The sequence below is a fragment of the Eupeodes corollae genome, chromosome 3 (assembly GCF_945859685.1).
Source record: "Eupeodes corollae chromosome 3, idEupCoro1.1, whole genome shotgun sequence".
In the NCBI taxonomy this organism is placed as follows: Eukaryota; Metazoa; Arthropoda; class Insecta; order Diptera; family Syrphidae; genus Eupeodes; species Eupeodes corollae.
In genome coordinates this window covers 88,766,602-88,789,643 of record NC_079149.1, presented here as the reverse complement: position 1 = coordinate 88,789,643, position 23,042 = coordinate 88,766,602, and the positions used below count along the sequence as shown (strand labels likewise).

The 23,042-nt window shown below is 34.7% G+C and overlaps 2 protein-coding genes across 2 annotated transcripts; one reads left to right on the top strand and one right to left on the bottom strand.

The window, feature by feature from the left end:
- Window positions 1–819: 819 nt before the first annotated feature.
- LOC129951602 (transducin beta-like protein 3) lies at window positions 820–3,438 on the top strand. The gene is made up of 2 exons (XM_056063844.1): window positions 820–950; window positions 1,018–3,438. The coding sequence occupies exons 1-2, from the start codon at window positions 922–924 to the stop codon at window positions 3,419–3,421; spliced, it is 2,433 nt and encodes an 810-aa protein (XP_055919819.1). The 5' UTR covers window positions 820–921; the 3' UTR covers window positions 3,422–3,438.
- Window positions 3,439–18,207: 14,769 nt separating this feature from the next.
- Window positions 18,208–19,631, bottom strand: LOC129950886 (cyclin-dependent kinase 1). Its single transcript, XM_056062819.1, has one exon. It carries the CDS (start codon window positions 19,460–19,462, stop codon window positions 18,566–18,568), a length of 897 nt encoding a protein of 298 aa, XP_055918794.1. The 5' UTR covers window positions 19,463–19,631; the 3' UTR covers window positions 18,208–18,565.
- Between the last annotated feature and the right edge of the window lie 3,411 nt (window positions 19,632–23,042).

The window sequence follows — 23,042 nt, the reverse complement described above, 5'->3', positions numbered from 1 at the left end:
AATGTTCACCAATATTTTCAATGACGTTAAGAATAAATTAATGTCGTTTGTCATCTTAGCCTTTAGGTCTTGAATTGTTCTTGACTACGACAACGGGAATTGAGATTTTGTGAGGACATCACCAGGCTATAAGCCACACTAAACAGACATTCTGTGTGGATGCATCTGCTTTTCAACAATCATCATCTAGATTCTCATTCGTCTAAAACACGAAGAGCACAAAAACATTTTGATTTGGAAGCTTACAAAATGCTTCAACAATCAACAATATCTGTGCACCTACCAAGGTTTGATTTGTCAAAGATTTAAACAGAGAAATGTCAAATAAAGTTGTTAATTATCATCGTACGCTTTGATCACCCTTTAAGAAGATTTTTCTTACAAACGATATAAATTGGGTGATTACAACAAAAGTTCCATCTGTCAAAATATTTGAAAAAGCAAAAATTTGAAAGTGCAAATCTTGGTCTCATAAAATTTAGCAAAAATCTGACTGTTTTATGTCCTGGATTATCTCTCGCTTCAAAAAATATCAATATTTTACTCTTCATTTATCTTTCAGCTTATTTTATGATTGTTTCAGTCATGACTTAAGAATACTTTGCAGTTGTTCTCAAAGAAGAGGATTTAACCATTTTAAGGGGATTGTAAAATTGCAATTAAATTAGATTCCTTAAAAGTTCAATTCCCACACAATGTTTGAAAAAAGTGTGAACTTAGTTTAATTTATATTTAATTTTAAGAAAGTGGCAGTACTAAAATAATTGAATTTTGGTTACATGCCGGTAATGAAGTTTTGTTTATATCCACAAATGTCATTTGACATCAAAACACAACACGTGCTGCTATCGCAGAAGTTTTTCATCTTTTCATTTTATTATAAAATCCTTTAAATTAACATCAAATACACCTAAAAATTAGATGGCAACTAATATCAAACTGAAAGAAGCGTAAGTATCCCTCGTGCTTCACATGAAATAACTTTAAAATCATTCATAATTCCACTTGCCACCACAGTTTCGAAGCTGAGTCCCAATTCGGTGCTTTCTACACTGGAGGAACCGTCGCCTGGACATCTAATGGAGAGGAATTCCTTTGCCAAGATGTTGGCAAAATCAACGTTATCAATATCGATGCAGGGAATGTTGTTAATTCTATCGGTGAAGTGCAATCTACAGATTTGGAAGAGGATGTTGTGTATACGTTCGCTTTAAGTGCCGATGACTTGCACGTTCTAACTGCTCACAAAAGTGGCCTCTTGAAGATGTGGGAGAAACAAACAGGTACATTGGAAAAAATGTGGAAAAGTGCTCACAAAGGTCCTGTTGCCAGATTAGCTTTTCGTAGCCGAGGAGGAGTTGTTGCCTCTGGTGGGTCAGATGCGTCGATTCGAATTTGGGACTATGAGCGAAAGACATGCCTGTGTGCTCTGCACGAAAGCCAAGGAGTGGTGGCTCTGGTGGTGTTCCATCCAGACACAGAAAATACACTGGTATTTGGTTCGGGAGATGACAATAAGATCAATTGTTGGGATTACGCCACCAAAACTCTTAAAACCACTTTCACCGGACACTATTCCAAAGTCACTGCTATCTCCTTTGATCCAGATTCAAACATCTTGGCCTCTGTGAGCAGAGATAAGGTCTTGATCCTATGGAATGTCGATAGCGGTGCACAGGTAAAGGTACTTCCCCTGTACGAAGGCCTGGAGGGAGTTTGTATCCTCCCCAAGACTCTAAAGCTGCCAAATGGATTTGACTTAGCTGCAGCGGAAAACAAAGGTAAAACATTCGCTGCTGTAGCTGGAGAACATGGTTGCATTCGCGTTTGGAATTGCTCCGATGCCAAAAACATATACACCCAGACGAACAGTTCTGTTTCGAAAGCTTCCGAAGACGGAGGCCTAGCAGTCACTCAGTTGCTGCAATGCCACAAAACCAACCAACTGGCTATGGTAACCGCCGATCACAACATCATGGTGCACAACATCTCCACTTTTCATTGTGCGAAGCAGTTGATCGGTTTCAGTGATGAAATACTTGACGTTTGCTTTGTAGGCAAGAACTCCCGCTATTTGGCAGTGGCCACAAACAGTTCTGACATCAAATTCTACGACACAACCAACATGAATTGTTCCATTCTCAAAGGACACTCTGACATTGTACTGGCTCTGGCTTCACACAAAAACTTTTTGCTCTCCTCGTCCAAAGACAACACCATCAGGATCTGGGAGCTTGATCCCGGATCTTTTAGTGTTAAATGCGTTGCTAAAGGAACGAAGCACACCTCAAGCGTGGGTTCGGTGGCATTTGGCAGAGTCACACATACGATATGTGCCTCGGCAAGTCAAGATACGTGTCTTAAGGTGTGGGAAGTGCCGAAGAAGTTTGCAAATAGTTCGACCGAAGAAGTGGATCTACATCCTTTGGTGTGCACAACAACGGCTATTGCCCATGAGAAGGACATCAACTGCGTGGCCATTTCCCCCAACGATCTTATTGTCGCCACAGCTTCGCAAGATAAAACAGCAAAGCTTTGGGATAGCAAAACCTTGTCTCTGCTCGGAGTTCTCCGTGGGCATCGTCGTGGAGTGTGGTGCGTTCGGTTTTCACCGATTGATCAAATTCTTCTGACCACTTCGGCTGACTGCAGTCTTCGGATGTGGTCCCTGACCGATATGACTTGTCTGAAGACCATCCAAGGCCACGAGAGTTCAGTTCTGCGGGCGGAATTCATTTCCAAGGGTATGCAATTGGTATCGGCAGGGGGCGATGGACTTATAAAACTTTGGAACATCAAAAGCAGTGAATGCACCTTGACTTTGGACAAACACGAAGCACGGATATGGACACTGGCGGTGGCCCACGGAGAAACACATTTCTTTAGTGGAGGAGCTGATTCGAAATTGATTCGATGGAGGGACGTAACAGAGGAGAAAAAACTGACTCAAATCCAGGAGCGTCAAGAATTGGCTGCCCAGGAGCAGGAACTGAGCAATCTTATAGCTCAGAAAAAAATGTTAAAAGCCCTTCGATTGGCTTTGAAATTGGAGAAGCCCCATTTGACTCTAAAAATCATCAATACCGTTATCAAGAATAAAGAAACCGGCCTTGAAGAAACCATCCGGTCACTTAACGAACTACACAAAGAGAGTCTAATGCGACATGCGATAACGTGGAACACCAACAGTAGAAATTGTCGACCAGCACAGTTGGTATTGAATATTCTGATAAATTTGGTGTTGGCGAAGGAATTCAAACCATCGGGCCTGGGAAAGATGATAGAAGAGACCTTACCCTATACAGAGAGGCATTTTAAGCGGATGACGGAGTATTTGAAGGATTTAAAATTTATTGAATTTACACTTAAGTGCATGCAACCTCACGGTGGTGGCATGGAAGTAGATGACGTAGACAAATAAAATATTTTAAGATAAGATGAATATTTTTTTTATTTTATAAATAAATAAATAATATCAATTAAAAATTGAAAGTGAAGTATGTAAGTAAAAATATAAATCAGAACTTTTGGCGAGTGGGGATGTTATGATTTGTTTATGATGTTTTACTTTTTGACTTAAAGAGTTTGAAACCTTAAGAAAAAGTTTTTTGTGTAGTAGAGTGCCTTGCATAAGTATAACCGCACCTGCACCGTCATCAAGCAAATTGATAAAAATAAAGTACCGTTACTTATTAGGTTATTTTCATTGATGAAAAAAAGTTTAATCTTGATGCACCAGATGATTTTAGCGGATATTGGCTTAAGATTTAAGGAAAGAAAAAAGCTTGTTTAAAAGAGGAACTTTGATGGTGGCAGCTGTATGGTTTGGGTGCCTTCTGCGAGCGTGGTAAGGTTGCACTTGCCTTAACCTCTACTAGAATAAATAGTTCTGTCTACACTTCGGTCCTTAAGGTGAATTTAGTACCTTATTTAGGAAGATTTTATCGAGTAGAGCATGTCTTCCAGCAAGATAATGCTCCAATTCACGTAAGTCGTCAAAGTTTGGTTTGGTTCGGAACGAACAACATTAATTTGATGGAGTGAAGAATTTCAACCCGCAAATTGTATTCTCCCCAATAGGCAATTTGCTAGTGTTGCTGAGCTGCGAGAGAAAGTTGTGATAGAATGGAACTCTCTAGAATGTTTAGCTTGGTGGAAAGTAAAAGCAACAAAATTGCATATTAATTTTTTGTTAAAAATGAACTTTAAAAAAATGCAGTTATATTTTTGCAATACATTAAAATCTGTTCTTAATTTTTAAACACCAGGGGAGGAAATAACGGTACTTTATTTTCTACTCAATTTGCTTGATTAGTGTATGCAACTCAATTAAAAAATAATAAGGAGTCACTCTTTTAGGTAGATTTTCTATAAAACGCATTTTTTCAGGTGCGGTTATACTTACATATGTAAGGCACTGTTCCTTATTTTAAGGTAACCGAATTTTTTTTGAGATCCAATAGTTTTTTATAATTAATTAATAATAAATGCATAAGCATTAGAAGTATACCTGGTCAAATTAATTATTTATTGAGGCTTCGAAGACAGTTTTAGGGAGTTGGAAAAAGTACCATATTTTTTATGAAATGTTCACAGTTCAAAAATGTTGAACATTAATTCACAGAGGAATGTTGAAAAAGCCAGAAGGCAAAATGGAAATTATTCCAGAAAATCAAATATTCTCTCCTATTATAAATTACTATTTTTAAACAAAGTGAAACTTTGCATTTACTCGTCCTAGCCTACCCCAATTCCTATGCTTACCTCACTGTTTGCATGCTGTTATAACATTTTTGAAATGATTTAGGCCAAATTATGTATTTTTTTTTCTTTTTTGAATAACACGCCAGAAAATTTGTACAAAAAGTCGAAATAAAGAAACATGTTGATATTTTCGTCTACGTAAAAAGCCAGACTGTCAACTAGAGGTTTTGAGTTCAATCCCTGTCTTTGCTACCTTAAGATTTTTTCACGGGTACTGCCTCTTCCGAGGAATTAGAAATCCTCTAAGAGTAATTCTTGTCATGAAAAGTGCTTTCTCAAATTAGCCGTTCGGATTCGGCTTAAAACTGTAGGTCCCCTCCATCGCTGACAACAGTACAGAGAGTTGTAAGTCACTAGGCCTAGATGGATATTTTTCTGCTTAATTTTCTAAACAAAATTCTGGCAAATTTTTTCCGAATTAAAGTATGAAAACAATTTAATGATATGTAGCATCAAATGTTAAGTTGAACCTACTCGTAGTTTTATATCATCCTTTTTCAGTCGTTCATTCAAACAATTTTTTTGTAAATATTTGTTTAGCAGTGTAAACATTTAAAAGTAAAACTATTTGTTAATAATTATAGTCATTAGCATATACAAACTCTAAAAAAAAAGAAATTAATAAGGCCTGGTTGAAGTTAAAACTATTGACGAGTGATAAGACGCTTAGAGAACTGCAATACGACTTTTTGACTTATTCATACTTTTTGCTAACCTCAATTCATTTCTAATGCTGAGTGTGATTTATAAATGAAGCCCGTTAAAAGTAAACGTAAATTCGACGAATATCCAGCTAGTGTAAACTTTCAAAATTCTTCAAGCCATCTTCTAATCAATTTCAATCATATTCGCAGAATATTTTAAGACTGCCTTTAAAGGTCTTTCAAGAATACAGTTGATGGAAGACCAATCCATTTTCGTTTTCTGAGGCCACTATACATGACAATATTTCAAAGCTAAATGATTTATGTCGAAAAAAATGTGTGTCTTATGTTCCCTAATCTTCTTTTCAACGATTTGAAAATTTCTAATAGCCGGGGGCGGAGGTGGCGTTCAAAAATGGTACTTTTTTCGATTTTGGGGTCGAAGTGATAATTACTTAAATGGATATATAAACAAAAGGGGATGGTGCCCTCATGTCAAAAAAGTGTGTCCAATACGTTTTGCTTTAAGCTTTCTACTTGCCTGACTGCCGCCAAAATGAGCGGAAATCAACTTTTTGGGTCGAAATGATAACCACATGAATGATACATCAAAAAATCAGAAAAATTCTCCTGATTGTAAAAATGTGTGTCCAAGACGTTTTGCTTTCAGCCTTCCCCTTGCCAGACGCATTTTAATACTTTTTAACAGAATTTTGCAAATTTAATCCTAAATAACTTTTTTCCTATTAACCATAACCATATCAGACGAATTCCCCTGATTTTTAAAGTGTGTGTCAAAGACTCATTTTACCACTTTTTAAAAGCAATTTGTTATTAGTTATTACAAAAAACATCATAAACACATAAGCATGAGTGTTGTATACACATTGATAGCTCAAATCAACGTGGAAAAATTAAGTATTAACTATCTTAAAAAAATGCCATACTATTCTAAGTTTACGAAAAGGTCTTAAATATAAATTTTCCAATGTAAACCTTCCAACCGAAATAGATAGTGTAAGTTGCTACAAACAATTTACTGCTATTCCAAAGCATTTGGTAACTTCAAATCAAACCATCTCCGAATCATGTAAGTCTTAAAATTTTCCACTTTGACCAGTTGTACAAAATAGCTGAAATATTTGTTTGAGATTCGAGCCAGAACACTTTTCAGCAAAGTATTTAAAATACCAAAGAGAAATTGAATGACCAAAAATTATAGTAGGTACATAATACAAAATGAAGTTTCGACTGTACATCCGGTCATTTTCTTTCGGTATTTTCAAAAGCAACTATATATGTAGATCTTTATTGTTTGTAATAGTTGGCGGCAACGTTTCATTAGAATTTAAATTCTTTTTATTTTTTAATATAATCTCCCCTAACATCAATGCATTTGTTACATCTTGAGATAAGCTTTTTTAAACCCTCAAAAAAATAAGTTTCCTCTTTCCCTGCAAAATACCCATTTATTGCCGACTTGAGTTCTTCATCATCCGAAAATCTTTTTCCACGAAGACATTTTTTCGAATCCGGAAACAGGAAGTAATCACTAGGGGCAAGGTCTGGACTATAGGGTGGATGTTGAATTTCTTCAAAACCACAATCTCGCACAGCAGCCTTGGAAACTCGCGCCGTGTGAACAGGAGCGTTGTCATGAAGAAGCAACACACCCGCTGCGAGTTTACCCCGTCTTTTCTTTTTAATTTCCTCCCGCAAATTATGCAAAGTGGAAGCGTAGAATTTGGCGTTGATGGTTTCACCTTTTTTTTGTACTCAATGAGTAAGATTCCCTTTGAGTTCCAAAAAACTGTGGCCATGAGCTTCCCGGCAGACGGAGTGACTTTGAACTTCTTCGAGGGGTCTGTTCCTTTTTTATGCCACTGCATGGACTCTTGTTTGCTTTCAGGGTCATAGTGGTGAACCCATGTTTCGTCCCAGTAACAATCCGATGCATAACACCGTCCGCGTTCTCACTACACATCTCCAAAAGCTCTCTACAGCATGCGATTCTCACTTTTTTCTGAGGCGCTGAGGATTCGTGGCACCCACCTTGCACTGACCTTTGAAAGGTTAAGATGGTCATGAAGGATGGTGTGAATGGTACCAGTCGAAAGCTTGGTGATCTCTGCCATCATTTTCACCTTTATTCGGGCATCCTCGAGAACAAGTTTTTCGACTTCTTTGATGCTTTCTCCCGTACAAGCACTAGCCGGGGCGCCGGAGCGGGGGTCGTCTTCAATGCTCTCTCTGCCTCTCTTGAACTCACTTGACCACTTTTGCACAGTTGATAATGAAGGTGCGGAACCCTGGTAAACTGCTACCATTTCTTCATGAATAGTTTTTTGACTTTTTCCTTGCTTAGTGAGAAATTTAATTACAGTGCGATGATCAATTTTCACCATCATCGTCTCAGTTGCCATTATGATTCTGTTTGAATAGAGATTAAACGGTAAATAATAATCACATTTATATGAAATTTTACATGAATGCACTAAAATAATAGTATTTCTTGATAAATAAGTCAATTTATATATATGACCACAGCTTCACCCCGATATACCGAGAATTTATTGAACGCCCCTCGTACTACACCCATTTATTGAATTTAAAAGAAGTTCACTCATTTAAAGATGTCGCGGATTTATTAAAGAAAAACTATGCGAAAAAGAAAAGTCATTGACCTATTAAAAAAACTGGTTAAAGAGAAAGATCCTTTCCTATTATTATTAGCCGCGTTTTATTATCATCGTGATCTGATCCGGATCAGATCATGATAATAAAACAGCATTGGATCATCATATTTTTTATTATTTAAAGTTTGGTAGCAGTGTCAAATTCGTTCTTTCAAAAGTGACATTCCGAAGCAAAAAAAATATAAACAAATACCCAAAATGGAAGCTGCTGTGGTTGATCGAAGTATTCATTTTAATTTTTATTTCTTTTCTCTTTTAAAAACTTTTATAATTTGCAGTTTTTATTTGAAATTGATGAAAGCGAAGAATCAAAGAATTCAATTTTATCCCTATTGAATCTTATCGATGATGATTCAAGTTCCAGTTGTAGCTCCACAACTTCTGAAAATGTGCAAATCACAAAAATCAAAAAATGTTGAAAATACTTATACGTGGGATTTTTTTGAAATCATTCTTTAAATTAAAAATGGTTGTAAGAAACACTTAGGTGACATAAATTAGAACTCAGAACCGTCTAAAACATCTCAATAAAGAGAGTAGTTTTGAAATGACAGTGGTTTGTATGTAACACTTCCAAGAATTTCGAGAGAAAATCATACAAAATTCTTAAAAGTGTTACATACAACCCACCGTCATTTCAAAACTACTCTCTTCTTTGTGATGGTTCAAACGGTTCGGAGTTTTAATTTATGTCTGCTAACTGATTCCGTAAACTCTATTAAATTCAAAAAATTATTTCAAAAAATTTCCATCAAAAAATTGTTTTAACTTTTTTTTTGAGAATCAAAAAATGTTGAAAATACTTTTACATGGGAATTTTTTAAAGTCATTCTTTAAATTGAAAATGGTTGTAAGAAACACTTAGGTGACATAAATTAGAACTCAGAACCGTCTGAACCATCCCAATTAAGAGAGTAGTTTTGAAATGACGGTGGGTTGTATGTAACACTTTTAAGAATTTTGTATGATTTTCTCTCGAAATTCTTGGAAGTGTTACATACAAACCACTGTCATTTCAAAACTACTCTCTTCATTGAGATGGTTTAGACGGTTCTGAGTTCTAATTTATGTCACCTAAATGTTTCTTACAACCATTTTCAATTAAAAGAATGATTTCAAAAAATTCTCATGTAAAAGTATTTTCAACATTTTTTTCTGCTGCAGCTTTCTCGATTTTATTTATGTTTTTTTGACATTTAAAGCAGAGTTGCCCATAGAACATTTTGCTCAATGATTTTTTTTTGTTCCTTTTTTTGGGCAAAATATTACCCATAAATTATGTCAAATATACATTTTTTTGGACTTAATTATTTGAATTTCACCAATTAATTAGTTTTGTTAAAATATCTAATTATTTCATGGATTATATACCAAATAAATAAATATAAAGCTTCTCGCTTTTTATTTAAAAAAATCTTTTATTTCAGTCAAATTAAAATGTTTATATGGCAACACAGGTTTTATTTAATTTGTTTGCAATGATACCAACATTTACATGTGAAATCACAATGATAGAGCGCTCCTTGTTGTGAAAAAAAGAATTAAATTTTGGATCTCAAATTGAGATCCAAACACAAAGCAGGATCTTGTGTTGTTGGTGTAATGCATGTAAATCCAAGATCCGGATCAGATCATGGTGATAATAAAACGCGGCTATTATATTCAATGGAAAATAATAGTGAAGAAGACAATATTTCACAAAAATTTTCATCGGACTAATCTGATGATGAAGAATAGTCTTTTTTTATATTCTAATTTAAAATTTGTTATCTAAATAAAATACAATTGTTATGCTTTAAATAAAAACGGTGGCTTTTGTGCATTCTTTTGGGGTTTTCTGGCAAGCATAAGACTGAAAAGAAAACGTATTGGAAATTTTCTGATATTTTGGTATATGTTTGTTTTGGTTATGGTTAATAAAAAAAAGTTATTCAGGATTTAATTTGCAAATTTCTGTTAAAATTTGTTTAAATGCGTCTGGCAAGGGAAGGTCGAGAGAGCAAAACGTCTTGCACACACATTTTTAGAATCAGGGCACCATCCCCTTTTGTTTATATGTCCATTTAAGTGGTTAACACTTCGACCCTGAAATTGGAAAAATTACCATTTTCGAAAGCCCACCCCCGCCCCGGCTGAAAAAAAACCTGACAGACGGTTAAATTTTGCATTATGTTGCTTGTATCTACACATACATACATGTATGTCTATGTATATATATTTTGGTTATCACTCCACTTCCAAAATTTGATGCCGGCTCTTAGTCTATAAGTTCCCAGACGTTTGGAAATAATTCCAGCTTTTAAGAAAGGTTCTAAAAATGCAGGTACGAATTTTGGTCTTATAGTGAGATTGTCTGCTCTTCATAAATTGTTTGAATTCCTTGTCTGGGACATAATTTCTTTAAAATTTACAAATATTAATTTATTATTTGAAAAACACTGTCAAATCCATTGCATATTTACAGACTTTAGCAGCATTACTTAAAATAAGTACAATTATATCTTAAAAGATAGATATTATAGCATCAAGTTCCGGAGTATCCTTCATGTCAATTTAAAGTCAATTCTGGTGTACCTCAAGGGAGTCACCTTGGTCCATTGCTGTTTATTTTATTTATTAATGGTTTGCCTTCTTCTTTTTACAAATTCCATATCGCTAATTCATAATCGCTAATAAATGATGTTAAAATTTTTCGAATTATTAATTTCATCAAGGAGTGTAAAGAGCTACAAGATCTAAATCAATTTTAGGAAAGATGCAATAAAAATAGTTTGCAATGTGTCTTAAACGCAAACGTTTAATATAATAAATTGTGGCGAATTCGTCACGATTAAATAGAGATTCAGACAGATTACTCACAATTCAATGAGCAATATAACTAAATAATATATACAATATATATATATATATATACATAAGTATATTTAAATAAATACCTATCGTAAAGCTAATGTATCAATATTTTTTAAATTAATCTTAAATTCAAATTTGTTTGTTGAGAGATCAAGTTCATTACATAAAGAATTGAAAAGTTTAATACACCTAAAAAAGGATTTATTGCAACCATAATCTATCTACATATGTTTTGGATTATTAAGAAAATGACGTAACCGCAATTCTTCGGAATATAGATCTCAAAGTAAGTAAGAATCGGTAGACACTTAATACGATAAGAAAATCCATCACGCACAAACAACAAACACTGAATAGACCATCTTTTTTCTAATGAATCAGGTCCAATTAAGGCACACCTAGATACACATGATAAAGTTTCAACTCTCCATTTTAACAAATCTTGTAAAAGCCTTTTGCACTCTTTTAATACCTGTTATCCTAATGGAAGTATAAAATTAAACAATACTCAAGAATTGGACGAACTAAAGACATGTAAACTGATTTTAAAGCGTTATGTTGAGAGAACTCATTGCATTTTCTATTAACGAAACCAAGCATTGAATTAGCCCTGATTTTAATATTGTCCATATGTAACGAAAACAACAACTTTGAATCGAAAATGATTCCAAGATGACGAATCTCAGATTTGCGATCAGAAATCTGATTGAAAATTTGGTAGTTGTTGATTATTGGATCCAAAGTTCGATGTTCAGTAAAAACATTACATTTTTGTATATTCAAAGAAAGAACATTTCTTTCACACCAAACGGATAAAATATTTAAATAATTTTGAAGATTTTGATTATCAATTCTATTTCGTATGCAAATATATGACATCAGCATACATTAAACATAAAACAGTTTTTAAAAGAAATGGAATTTCATTAACGAAAATATTAAAAAAAAAAGTGGTCAAAGGTGACTTCCTTGAGGAACTCCAGATGAAACTTTAATAATACTTGAAACAAAATTTCCCAATTTCACACATTGTGTTCTGTCATTAAGGTAGCTAGATATTCACTTCAAAAGAAACCCATGAATACCGACAACTTTTAGTTTAGTTATAAGAATTAAATGACAAATTGATTCAAAAGCTTTGACAAAATCAGTATAGATAGTGTCAACCTGGTAGCCAGATTCAAAAGAATCGATGAAATATCTACAATAAAGCATGAGATTTGTAAAAGCTGATTTTCCTGACATAATTCCATGCTGCACATTACAAATATGTTCTTTTATATTAAAAAACAAATGATCCTTCACTATGAGCTCAAATAATTTAGGGATTGTAGAGATTTTTTTCACTATAATTTAGTACTAATTTTTTTGCGCCTGATTTGTAAATAGGACTTACATATGAAAATTTCCATTGATTCATAAATAGTCCAGTAGAAAGGGATTTATTAAAAATTATCAGACGCGGTAAAGCTAACGAAAATTGGCATTGCTTTAAAACAAATGATGGATTCCATCATTACCAGGATTCAAACTCGGTTTTAATTTTGAGATTCCATTTAGGATATCGGATTCAAAAATATTAAGTGTTGAAATATTAGCATTACTACTGGAATAGTTTTCCGTTGGTGTTGTATTAACGTTTTCTTAACAATACCATTTTTATAAGTAGTTGGAATGATGTTAGTTTTAAGTATAGCAGTTAATATTATAAATGTTTAAAAAAAATATGTGTGTGATATATGTTAAATGGAAAAATGGTCGTACTGTTGAAAATATATAGCGTTTCATAAAATGTTCGAAAAATCTTCATACGATGTTAGATTTCACCTGTCCCAAGTTAATGTTAAGAAAAGGATGAACCATTTATGCCAAAACGGTTTTCAACAGAAAAAGGCCAAACGTATTAAAATAATTCTTGTTCTTATACCGCATCCATCCTCTGCTAAACAATTCAATCAAATTGAAAAGGTTTTTTTTTTTAAATTTGAGGTGGCAGTTAAAATCGAAGTTTGGATTCACAATCAGACAATTAACTCCAAAATGTGTTTTTGAATAGTATTAAATTCAAGGTTTGCTGAAAACTTCATACAAAATTGCGACAGAAATACTACTTAAATTTAAAATAACAGCTCCAGATACAGAGGGTTGGTTAGTTAAACTTTATAAAGGTTTATCCTTTAGTAAGGCCTTGGATAAATTGTGCAATAAAACATTAACTTACAAACTTAAATCACAAGGCTTTAACGATAAATTTGTTAGTTGGGTTTCGTCGTACTTATATAATAGATCATACATACTTACTCTGGCGTAGGTACCACAAGGTAGCCACTTAGGACCTTTACTATTTGTTTTGTACGTTAACGACTTAATATTCTATTATAAAACACTCATCTGTTTTTATTTACTCTGATGACGTTCAAATTTTTAAACTTATTGACTCACTTGACGACTGTTTACTCCTACAAGATGATCTAAATAGTTTTCGTGAATGGTGTTTTATAAATAAGCTTTTACTAAACATAGACAAATGTAAATCAATGTGTTTTACACGCAAACAAAATGTCAATTATCAGTTAGACTCTTTTTATTATATTCCTAAACTTCTTTATACATCATTTGTAAGACCAGTCAAACTTATCCGTTTGTGCAGAATGACGATGGAGAATGCACGCTGCTCTATCAATGTCGGAAAAGATCTTACCGATGCATTTGATGTCAAAAAAGGTTTTAGACAAGGCCATGCACTGTCATCCAGACTTTTCATCATCATACACTTAGATGAGTTTTTACTCACTGCTTAAAAATGTTCTCTAATGTTTTGTAAAGGATTCTAACGTAATTTAATAACTGCTGTTGTCCAGCAAATTGTGGTCTAACTATTTAATTTGGATGACTCATATGAAAGCATTCCAAGATTCGAACAGTTGTGTAAATATGCCATATTTAGGAGCTAAAATACAATAGCTTAAATGGTTTTTGGTGCATTTCGCCCAGAAATGTAGAAAATTGTTTTGAAACGTTGCTTTTTTCCAAACACAAAACACACTTTTCTTGTTTTCATTTCTATTAATGCAAAGAACACTGCAAAACTTTAAAAATCCAGAAAATGAGAAAGGATCTGATATGTAAAAATGTCGGGCTTTTTTTGGAGAAGTTTTTTCGAACTCAATTTCCAGGAGTCTCTTATTACTATCGTTATCAATCTGCTTACTCGTATTTGGAACTTATAAAGGCGTCAACAAAACTTAAAAATTGTAGACACAAAAAGGTTTGGTTCTTGAATTTAAGGAAATAGTTGTATTTAAGAGCATAATTTGTTTAAAAAAAAATAAATTAAAACAAAGTAAGGTAAGTAAACAAATAAGTTGGGAAGAAAAGTTTTGAAGCCGTCACAAATTACACGTTTCAAAGCTTTTATATCAATAGATATGAAACGTTTATTATGTTTTTCACTTACCCATTAGTTTAACAAAAGTGTCACTTCATTTTTTGGGACATTTGTATTATTGAAATTCATGTTTGAATCTCAGTTCTAGAGCATCCAAAGTAAATTAACTTCAAAAGTAGATTTATTTAATTTTTTAAGATCTTTTGTATTCAACAGAAAACCAATTTTGAAAGAAATGAAATACACGACTGGGTCAAAAAGAGAAGAATTTTGAAATCGTTCCATTAGTTCTTGAGAAAACTTATGAACAAAATAAAGATTTTTTTGAGGTGTACCCTTCTGGAGCAATACGAAAATATGTTTTTCTTGTAGAAAGAAGCCAAATTAAGAACACAAAATTTTGAGAAAGTTTTAGAAAATAAAATATGTTTGAACCAAAAAATTTGCATTTTATTATAAAACTCCCTTCACTAATCAGCTGAAAATCTTAATTTAAATCAGAACAATTGTTTGGACCGTAGGAGCCAGGAAAGACAAACAGACGAAAGGAATCGGGGTACCCACTTTTTTCGGCTTCTCTACCGTCGCGTCGTGATGTCATATTTGATTAAAAACTCTAGTTTGAAATTGTTTACTTATGCAAAACTTGCTATATAGTTCCTATATGTCGCAGTAAACATCACTTCAATAATCACTATTTATGTGCGTCAAAAAAATGTAATAATATAATAGAAGGCTAGTTTAAGGAATTCAAAGGCAACTTAATATAAAATTGATGATCTCCTATTCAAGGTTTAATCTTAAGAAACTGAATATTTGCTCTTTTTCTTAGAAACAAATTTTATGAAAATAATTTAAAGCATAGACACACCACTCAACCATCAACACTAGAGGCACAATCTTCCAAAGGTCCATCCAATTACTCGGATTACTGTCATCAAAAAAGGACATTGAACAACGACGTCTTGGACAAAACGTCACCATGGACAGATGTAACTTCGAGGTAGTTAAGGACTTTGTCTACTTAGGAACCGCTATAAACACAGACAACGAGACCAGCGCTGACATCAAACGAAGAATAACTTGCAAATCGGTCCTTCTTTGGACTTAGAAGGCAATTGAGAAGTAGAGTCCTCTCTCGAGCATCTAAAATCACCATCTATAAGAAACTCTTCATCCCGGTTCTCATTTATGGCGCTGAAGCCTGGACCCTTTCAAAGAAAGATGAGAGCGTTTTAGGATGCTTCGAGAGAAAAATTCTTCGGGTGATTTTTGGTCCCGTACGCATAGATAAAGAAGAAGATATAACGACGAAACTGACCTAGTTAGCAGAATTAAAGTCTAACTGCTTAGATGGCTAGGTCATGTAGAACGCTCCAGCCCGGAAGGTCTTCGAATCCAATCCCGAGGGACGGCGCAGTAGAGGAAGACCGCGACTCAGGTGGCGCACCCACGTGGGAGAGGACCTCAACCAACTTGGCGTGAGAAACTGAAGACAGCTAGCTAGGGACCGAACTGGCTTTAGACGCATGTTGGTTGAGGCCCAGGTCCGCCCCGGACTGTAGCGCCACCTTAAGTAAGTAAGTAAGTAAGACTAATATTGGAATATGGCTGCATAATATGGGCTCCCTTTTATTCGTCCATATAAACAGAATAGAAGGAGTACAAATAAGATTCATGCGTTTCTGCCTCCGTTTCTTCCCATTGTCCAATAGGCTCGAACTTCCATCGTACAATCATAGGCTCACGCTCATAAATCTTCCATAGCTTTCTAAACACAGAGAGTACATTCAGCTGTGTTTTATTATAAAATTTATCAATGGTCAGTCATATCACCATCAATTTCGGAACATTTAAACTTTATTTATATCCGTTCAAGTATTAGAAGACAAGTTCCTTTATGTTCTATATCAAGCAGATCGAACTATGGTAAAAACAGTCCCCTCAACCAATTGATTCCAGTTTAAAACAAGTATTACTTTTTGGTATGTTCCGTAAGCTTCAGTTAAGCTATAAATCTAAGAATAAATTTAACATTAGTCTTAAGTTCTTACATTAGTTTGTTTCATGAATTCAATAAATAAATAAATCACTGACAACATTACTCTCACACAGGAATGTTTTAGAGTGTTGTAAGCCACTAGGCCCTTGTTTTAAATAGACTGTTGGACCACATAATTTATTTATTTTTTTAAGGGTTTTATGAGGGTTTAAGAAAATCTCAACAGTAAGAAAAAGTATGGTTACAATTCTGAAAAAAAACTGTATTGAGATTGAAAATCGAAAATATCATCTTAAATGTGTTTCGGTGTTTATTTTTTCTTCTTCTATTTATATTGCAAATATAAAAATAACACTACTCACAACAAAATTGCTTTCACTTTTGCATTTTATTCGTTACCTCAATTCGCCCACCAACAATTCTTGAGATAGTTGATGACCGTTTTATTCGTATTCTTATTCTACTATAAGTCCACAGAGTTGCAGCGATAATTATTTTAAAATGGCAAAAATATGAACTGTTTTAAAAACTCTTAAATCAAAAACTCCTCAACGAAATAGGAATAAACTAATGACTAGTAATGGATACTCAACTTCCAACAGATTGTACGAGATCAATTTGAGTAGAGTATTGTATATTTAAAAGATGCCATTTCTAAAACGGATAATGGATTTATTTGAATCGTGTAAATTCAAATGAACTAAATGTATGCGCTTTCTTTCGTCTATCCAATCACTAAGCCATGCAAAAGTTAGAACTTCCAGCAGTCCTAGAAATCTATCTTCTCTAGCAACCATACAGCTAGGTTGCACGTTCGACATTCACTCCAAATCCATTCAAAATGAAAACTGTAGTTCTGAAAATCATTTGTATGGATTTCTTTTTATGTTTTCGAAGCTAAAATGAAGTGAATTTCTGTATTCTACGTTTCGATATTTGCTATTTTCAAGTGATTTCAATTGGACTAGATTAGTAAGTGTGATTTGAATTGGCTAGAAGAAATAATTTTAATAATCAAAAATGAAGTTTAACTAATTTTTGCAATAGACTTGGTTAGTGGACAATTGCAATTCTACTTCTCATTTGAGAAAACGGATAAAGCATTTAAATCTATTTTTTAATGGCTTTCATTTAACATTTTTACTTGAAGTGATTTCGAAAATAAAAAATCGATCCAGATTGACCTAAGGTTGAAACCTGAAAACAACTTCAATTAATTTTTAATTTTATTTCAATCGATTCATGTTACACCAATAAACATTCATTTTTCTCTCACCAAAACGACTAAAAAGTTACCTCTGGCCAAGAAAAAATCAAAATTGACAAAAAGTGGAACTACTTCACCCATAAATAAATCTTACATTTGTGTACCCTTGACTACATTTAAACTTATGCAAATGGAAATAAACTGCCTGTCCGTACATAAAAACGTTCACAAGAAAATATTTGCTTTTATTAAAAAAAAAATATATATAGAAATATTTCGACGCACTTGTTTTTCTTCCTTTTCTCATTTCTAATGTTTTTCCAGGGTTTTAATTAAAACTAAAAACTTTTTTTAAAATATTGAAATAACTTTCAGTCTTGTTTTAAAAATAACAAAAGTTGCAACCGAGGTAGAAATTTGTTTCTTATAAACAGAAATGTAGTTTATCGTCAAAGAAAACCGTCTGGCTTAATCACAACAATAACCCTAAAACCCCTTAAATAATTTAACGCCCTCTCAAAATTCAAACTTTCAAAAAATTCGTTTATGAACTTGCGCATTGCAAAAATGTTATTTGTGATTAAATTTTAAAACTTTCATCAATTCCTTCACTGAGAATAATTTGTTGTTAAATCAAATTAAATAAAAACAAGTCATAAATTTTGTTTTTATTTATAAAACATACAAATTCTTACAGTTTTAATATTTTTTAAAAAACGAAGCCTTGTGCTCTCTATTTAATCAGCCTTCTTGTTACCTTGATATCTTTTGGCGGTCATGAATATGACGGTGAGGATGACGATAACGGATAAGTAGTGTCAAAAATACAAAAATTCATTTAAAATTATTTTGTACAGTTTGTATTTAAAAGTAAGTAGTTGGTTAGTATTTTGTTTCTTTTTTAAAGCTAAAATCGATTAAAACATGTGCTACAACATAGATACGAGACCGAGACGATATACTGACATTTTTTTAATTTTAATAATAATTAAATATTGTTTGTTTGTTTAATTATTCTGTGGGTACCAGTTTTTTGTCGAAGCCATCAAAATACGGATGTTCAAGGACTCCCTTGGCGGAGATACGATGCACCGGATCGTAGACCAGCATCTTTTTGATCAAATCCAGGCCAACTGCATTGAGTTTCCTGACTTGGTTGGCCAACTGATTGGTTGACCAATATGGGAATGTAGTCTTGTAGTCTGGCAGGGATGTGACTCCAGGCCAAATGTCTTCAGTCGGTGTCCGGAGTATACGGAACATCCTAAATAGCTGATCAATCTCTGAATCGCCCTGGAAGAGGGGCTTTCTTGTAGACATTTCTGCGAATATGCAGCCAATGGACCAAATGTCGACGGGACAGGAGTATCTAGGTGAGCCTAAGAGGACTTCTGGAGCTCTGTACCAAAGCGTGACGATTTCGTGAGTGTAAATCCGTACGGGAATTCCAAATGATCGCCCCAGGCCAAAGTCAGCGACCTTTATGACGCCATTGTTGTTGATCAGCAAGTTCTGTGGCTTCAAATCACGATGCAACACTCTTCTGCGATGACAGAAAAGTATCGCATTTGTTATCTGATACAAATATGATCGCACCAATTCGGGATCCATCATTTTGTCCATGGGTAGTGAGTCCATGTATTTCTTAAGATCCATAGAAAGAAATTCGAAAATCAAATACAAACGATTCTCCTCCATCAGAACATCTTCTAGACAAACTATGTTCGGGTGTTTTAGTTCTTTTAGCAGTGAAATTTCTCTAATTGCCGTCGATGGAATACCCTCGTCCTCAGATTCGAGGCGTATCTTCTTCATGGCTACAATTTGTCCAGTCACTTTGTTTCGACCCTTATAGACGACGCCGTAGGTTCCCTCGCCAATTTTTTCAATCTTTTGGAAGTCGTCCATTGCACCAGGGATTGTTTGTCGTTTGGATTTGTGTGTTTTGAAAAGTATTTATGCAATTTTTAACTATTTTTCCAACATAAACTTACGGGAGTGTCACACGCTTATAACGAAGATTTTTCTTTTCAAATTACAAAAAATCGCGCTTGACTTGACAGTCCATTGGTGCCAACCTAAGAACGCGAAAAAATCAAACAAAGTAAAAAATTGCGATATCATTCAGCTAAATTTCAAAACAAAATTTGTTTCTTTGGTTGAGGGTTCACTGGACGATTTATTTTCAGGGAGGTAAACACATATTTATTATTAAAGGGGTACTTGAAAAGTCCCATGCATTCAATCAAATACATACATAAAAATGTATCTTTATGTTTTTTAGAGGTGAACAAATAATTTTTGCAAACAAAGTAAAGCTTTGGACAAACCTTTAATGCGATTTTAAAATGGATACGTTACTAGTCACTAGTTTGGTAATGATTTTTTAAAAAAAATATTGATCGTCATTGTAGATTGCTGAGAATTGCAATTATCTGAACGTTTAAGAAGCCCATTAAGCTGTCCATATTTTTACTACAAAATGCGCTAAAGTAAAGGGTTACTCATTTCATCCTTCCAACTTATTAGTACTAGCATTTAACACTTGTCAAACTTAGCTATCGTTTGAATTATAATAGTTGATTGTTTGTCATTAAGGATTATGGATTGAGATAATTAAATTATGTGTTAAGATTATTAAAATTTGCAACATCAGCCATTTTTCGCACATTACGCGATGATTAGGGTTGTCATCAACAAATTTCAAGGAATTCGACAGGCTTCTTACTAACTTTACCGTATTTTACGATATGTAAGAATTTTTAAAACGTGGTCTTTAAATTCAACTATTTTTTTTATAGTTTTAGCAACAGAGGGGGAGATAATGATGCTACACACAGATTCTAAAATAAAGCAAACAATAACAATACATTTGTCAGCTAAAGCGTCACCTAAATAGAAAACAGATCAATTTTGGCGTTGCGGTCGGACTAACGATATTTACGATCTGAAGCGGAGGCAAAGTCTGAGGTAACATTGTAATCTCTATTCGCTTAAGCTAATATCTTCGTCCATGCTTGCTTTTTGAGGGGTATTGAAGACCATGACTTGAACGATTTGGGAATCCAACAAGACGGGATAACTAACCACAAAACACATCCAATGATGGGTTTTTTACGTTTGAAGTTGGTGATGTCAACTGGCCACGAAAATCATGTGATTTGACACCGTTTGATTTTTTCTGTATGGTTTCAATGGCGAAACAATTTCAAACGATTTAATAAATTGTTAAATAGATTTTAACCAACTTACTAGGCTAAAAAGTGATTTACCTAATTTTAAACGATTTCAACATCGTACTATCTCCTTTTTTTACAATTTGCTAAAGTTAAAATCACAAAGTGGCTACGTTAACTTTAAACAATTTGCTAAATCCATGTGACATCTGTACAATTATTCTTAAAAAAGCAGTGTGTTGAAAGGTCCAATCTTTGTAATTAAATACGCACATAATATGCCCCTGAAATATTTCTGCAGAAAAAGGATTTAAGGACTATTCACATGAAAGCGTCCAATGACCAACCAATAAATTAATAAATGTGATTTTAAATAATTTAAAAACCTAAATTCTGTGCAAATTATAAACAAAATGATAGAAATACAGCTTAAGTTTATCTTAAGGTAATAAAATTAGCCTTTTCACTGCCAAAATATTCGTCAAGCATTACAATCTGATGGTAATGAACTTTCAAACTTAATCAGGTTGGTTTTACGTCTTGTTGATTCAGCGACGGTCTTCTTCATAATGGTGCCAGCCACTGGGCCTTGGTGACGTCTTTATTACTAAAATTAGGAAATCAAAATACATTTAGACTACGTTTTACTAGTATCCCGGACCTTGGGTTACCTTTTCCTGTTACATATACTGCATAGTAGCCTGGAGTTCTCAATCCTCGAACCAGGGATTTCACAATCTAGGGTTCTTGGATGAGAACGACATCTTCCCCAGTTTTTGACAGGCGGAGAAGAAGGGAGGCCGAAGCCATTTTAGGGTGTTGGAGATTAATCTGTAGTATTTGCAGCATTTTGGCACAAATAGGTAGATCAAGCTCCATCACTGTTAAATCCAGTTCATCCAGATCAGACGAAGAAGAACGAAGAAACTTTTGACATTTATAGTAGAACACTGTGCTGCGACAGAAGAGGGCCCTGCTGCTTTCTCATCCACATCCAAGGATGGGAAGGTGATGCTGATGATATCACTGGAATCCCCTACGTCTTGCGACACAGCTTTGGAAGAAGACTGTTCTGCGACAGCAGAGAGTCCAGGTACATCATCATCCACATCCAAGGATGGGAAGGTGATAGCAGCACTGGGACCTCCTATGTCTTGCGACACAGCTTTCGAAGAGGGTTGTGGAGGCTAGCATGAAGCGTCTACCTCATCTTTTTTAAAAACGCCGAGCGTGACTGTTTCGAACCCATATCTTAATATACTCCCATATTTCGCACCAGAGAAGCCATAGAGTCTTTATTGATTACGATAATCGCACTTCGATAAAGACCCTTTGGCTCCTCCAGTTTCACTATATTCGAGTCGTGACAAGGGAGGTCCGAGTTGCTGATCTTGATAATTTCACTTATGTCATCTAGACATGAGGGTTCTTTCGGAATCCATGCGCGATCTCCCGGCCTGCAAGGAATATCTTTCTTTGCAACGATCTCGAGTTTTGCGCCTGGCCAAACTTCGCGCTGCATGCCGACAGCAAGTGTATAGAGATCGCTCGGCCTCTGATCGTTACAAGCGATGAGTTTGACATTACCTTGATGCCAACCCCCATCGCTTGTTACAGGCGGTGGACCCGTATGCCAACGGTAAGAGGTAATCGTTCCATCAATATTGTTCCTATCAATGACCGTGACTATGATCCTTTTGGGCTCTTTAAGTACATCACTAAAAGGTCTAGTGAGAGGTGCTCTAGCCATGTTGGGAGCGCTGGTGCTGGTCCCTAAAAAGCACTTTGGGCTTTTGAGGGACGGGAGTGGACTCCTCCAAAGACCTTTGACGCTTTGACGTGTGGTCGTTTGTTTTGTCAAGGATGGATTTAGCCCACTCCTGCCTCTTGCTAAGGATGGGATTACTTCCATCCTCCAATGTTGAACAAGGGGATTTTTGAATCCTCATCGCATAACGCCGCTGTTTATGTGAGATCCTAGGTTGGGTGGCGGTATTCGTAGTGGAGGCAGGGTCGTTATTCACGACGCTGCTAACCCTACGGAGACTACCACTTGGAGCATCCTGGAGAGGTTTACTCTCTTTGGTAGTGGAAAGATCATTATTCACGAACTTTCCACTAGCGACCAGAGGAAGGAATCCGGAGGTCGCCTGGTATCCGGATACTCCGTTAATGATTGAGCTATTTTAAGATCATCGGCACGGGTCGTATAACACCTTAGATCTAGCCCTATTGGGAAGTTGAAGGATATGTTGTTGAAAAGGAGAGACGAACAGCAATTAAGCCATAAGCGTCCTAGCAAGGAAACAAGG

Bases quoted from the DNA above. Each gene is read 5' to 3' on its own strand.
- LOC129950886 (XM_056062819.1), bottom strand. From the start codon at position 19,462: ATGGACGACTTCCAAAAGATTGAAAAAATTGGCGAGGGAACCTACGGC.
- LOC129951602 (XM_056063844.1), top strand. From the start codon at position 922: ATGGCAACTAATATCAAACTGAAAGAAGC. The intron at 951-1,017 runs GTAAGTATCCCT...TTGCCACCACAG, and splicing joins AATATCAAACTGAAAGAAGC to TTTCGAAGCTGAGTCCCAAT.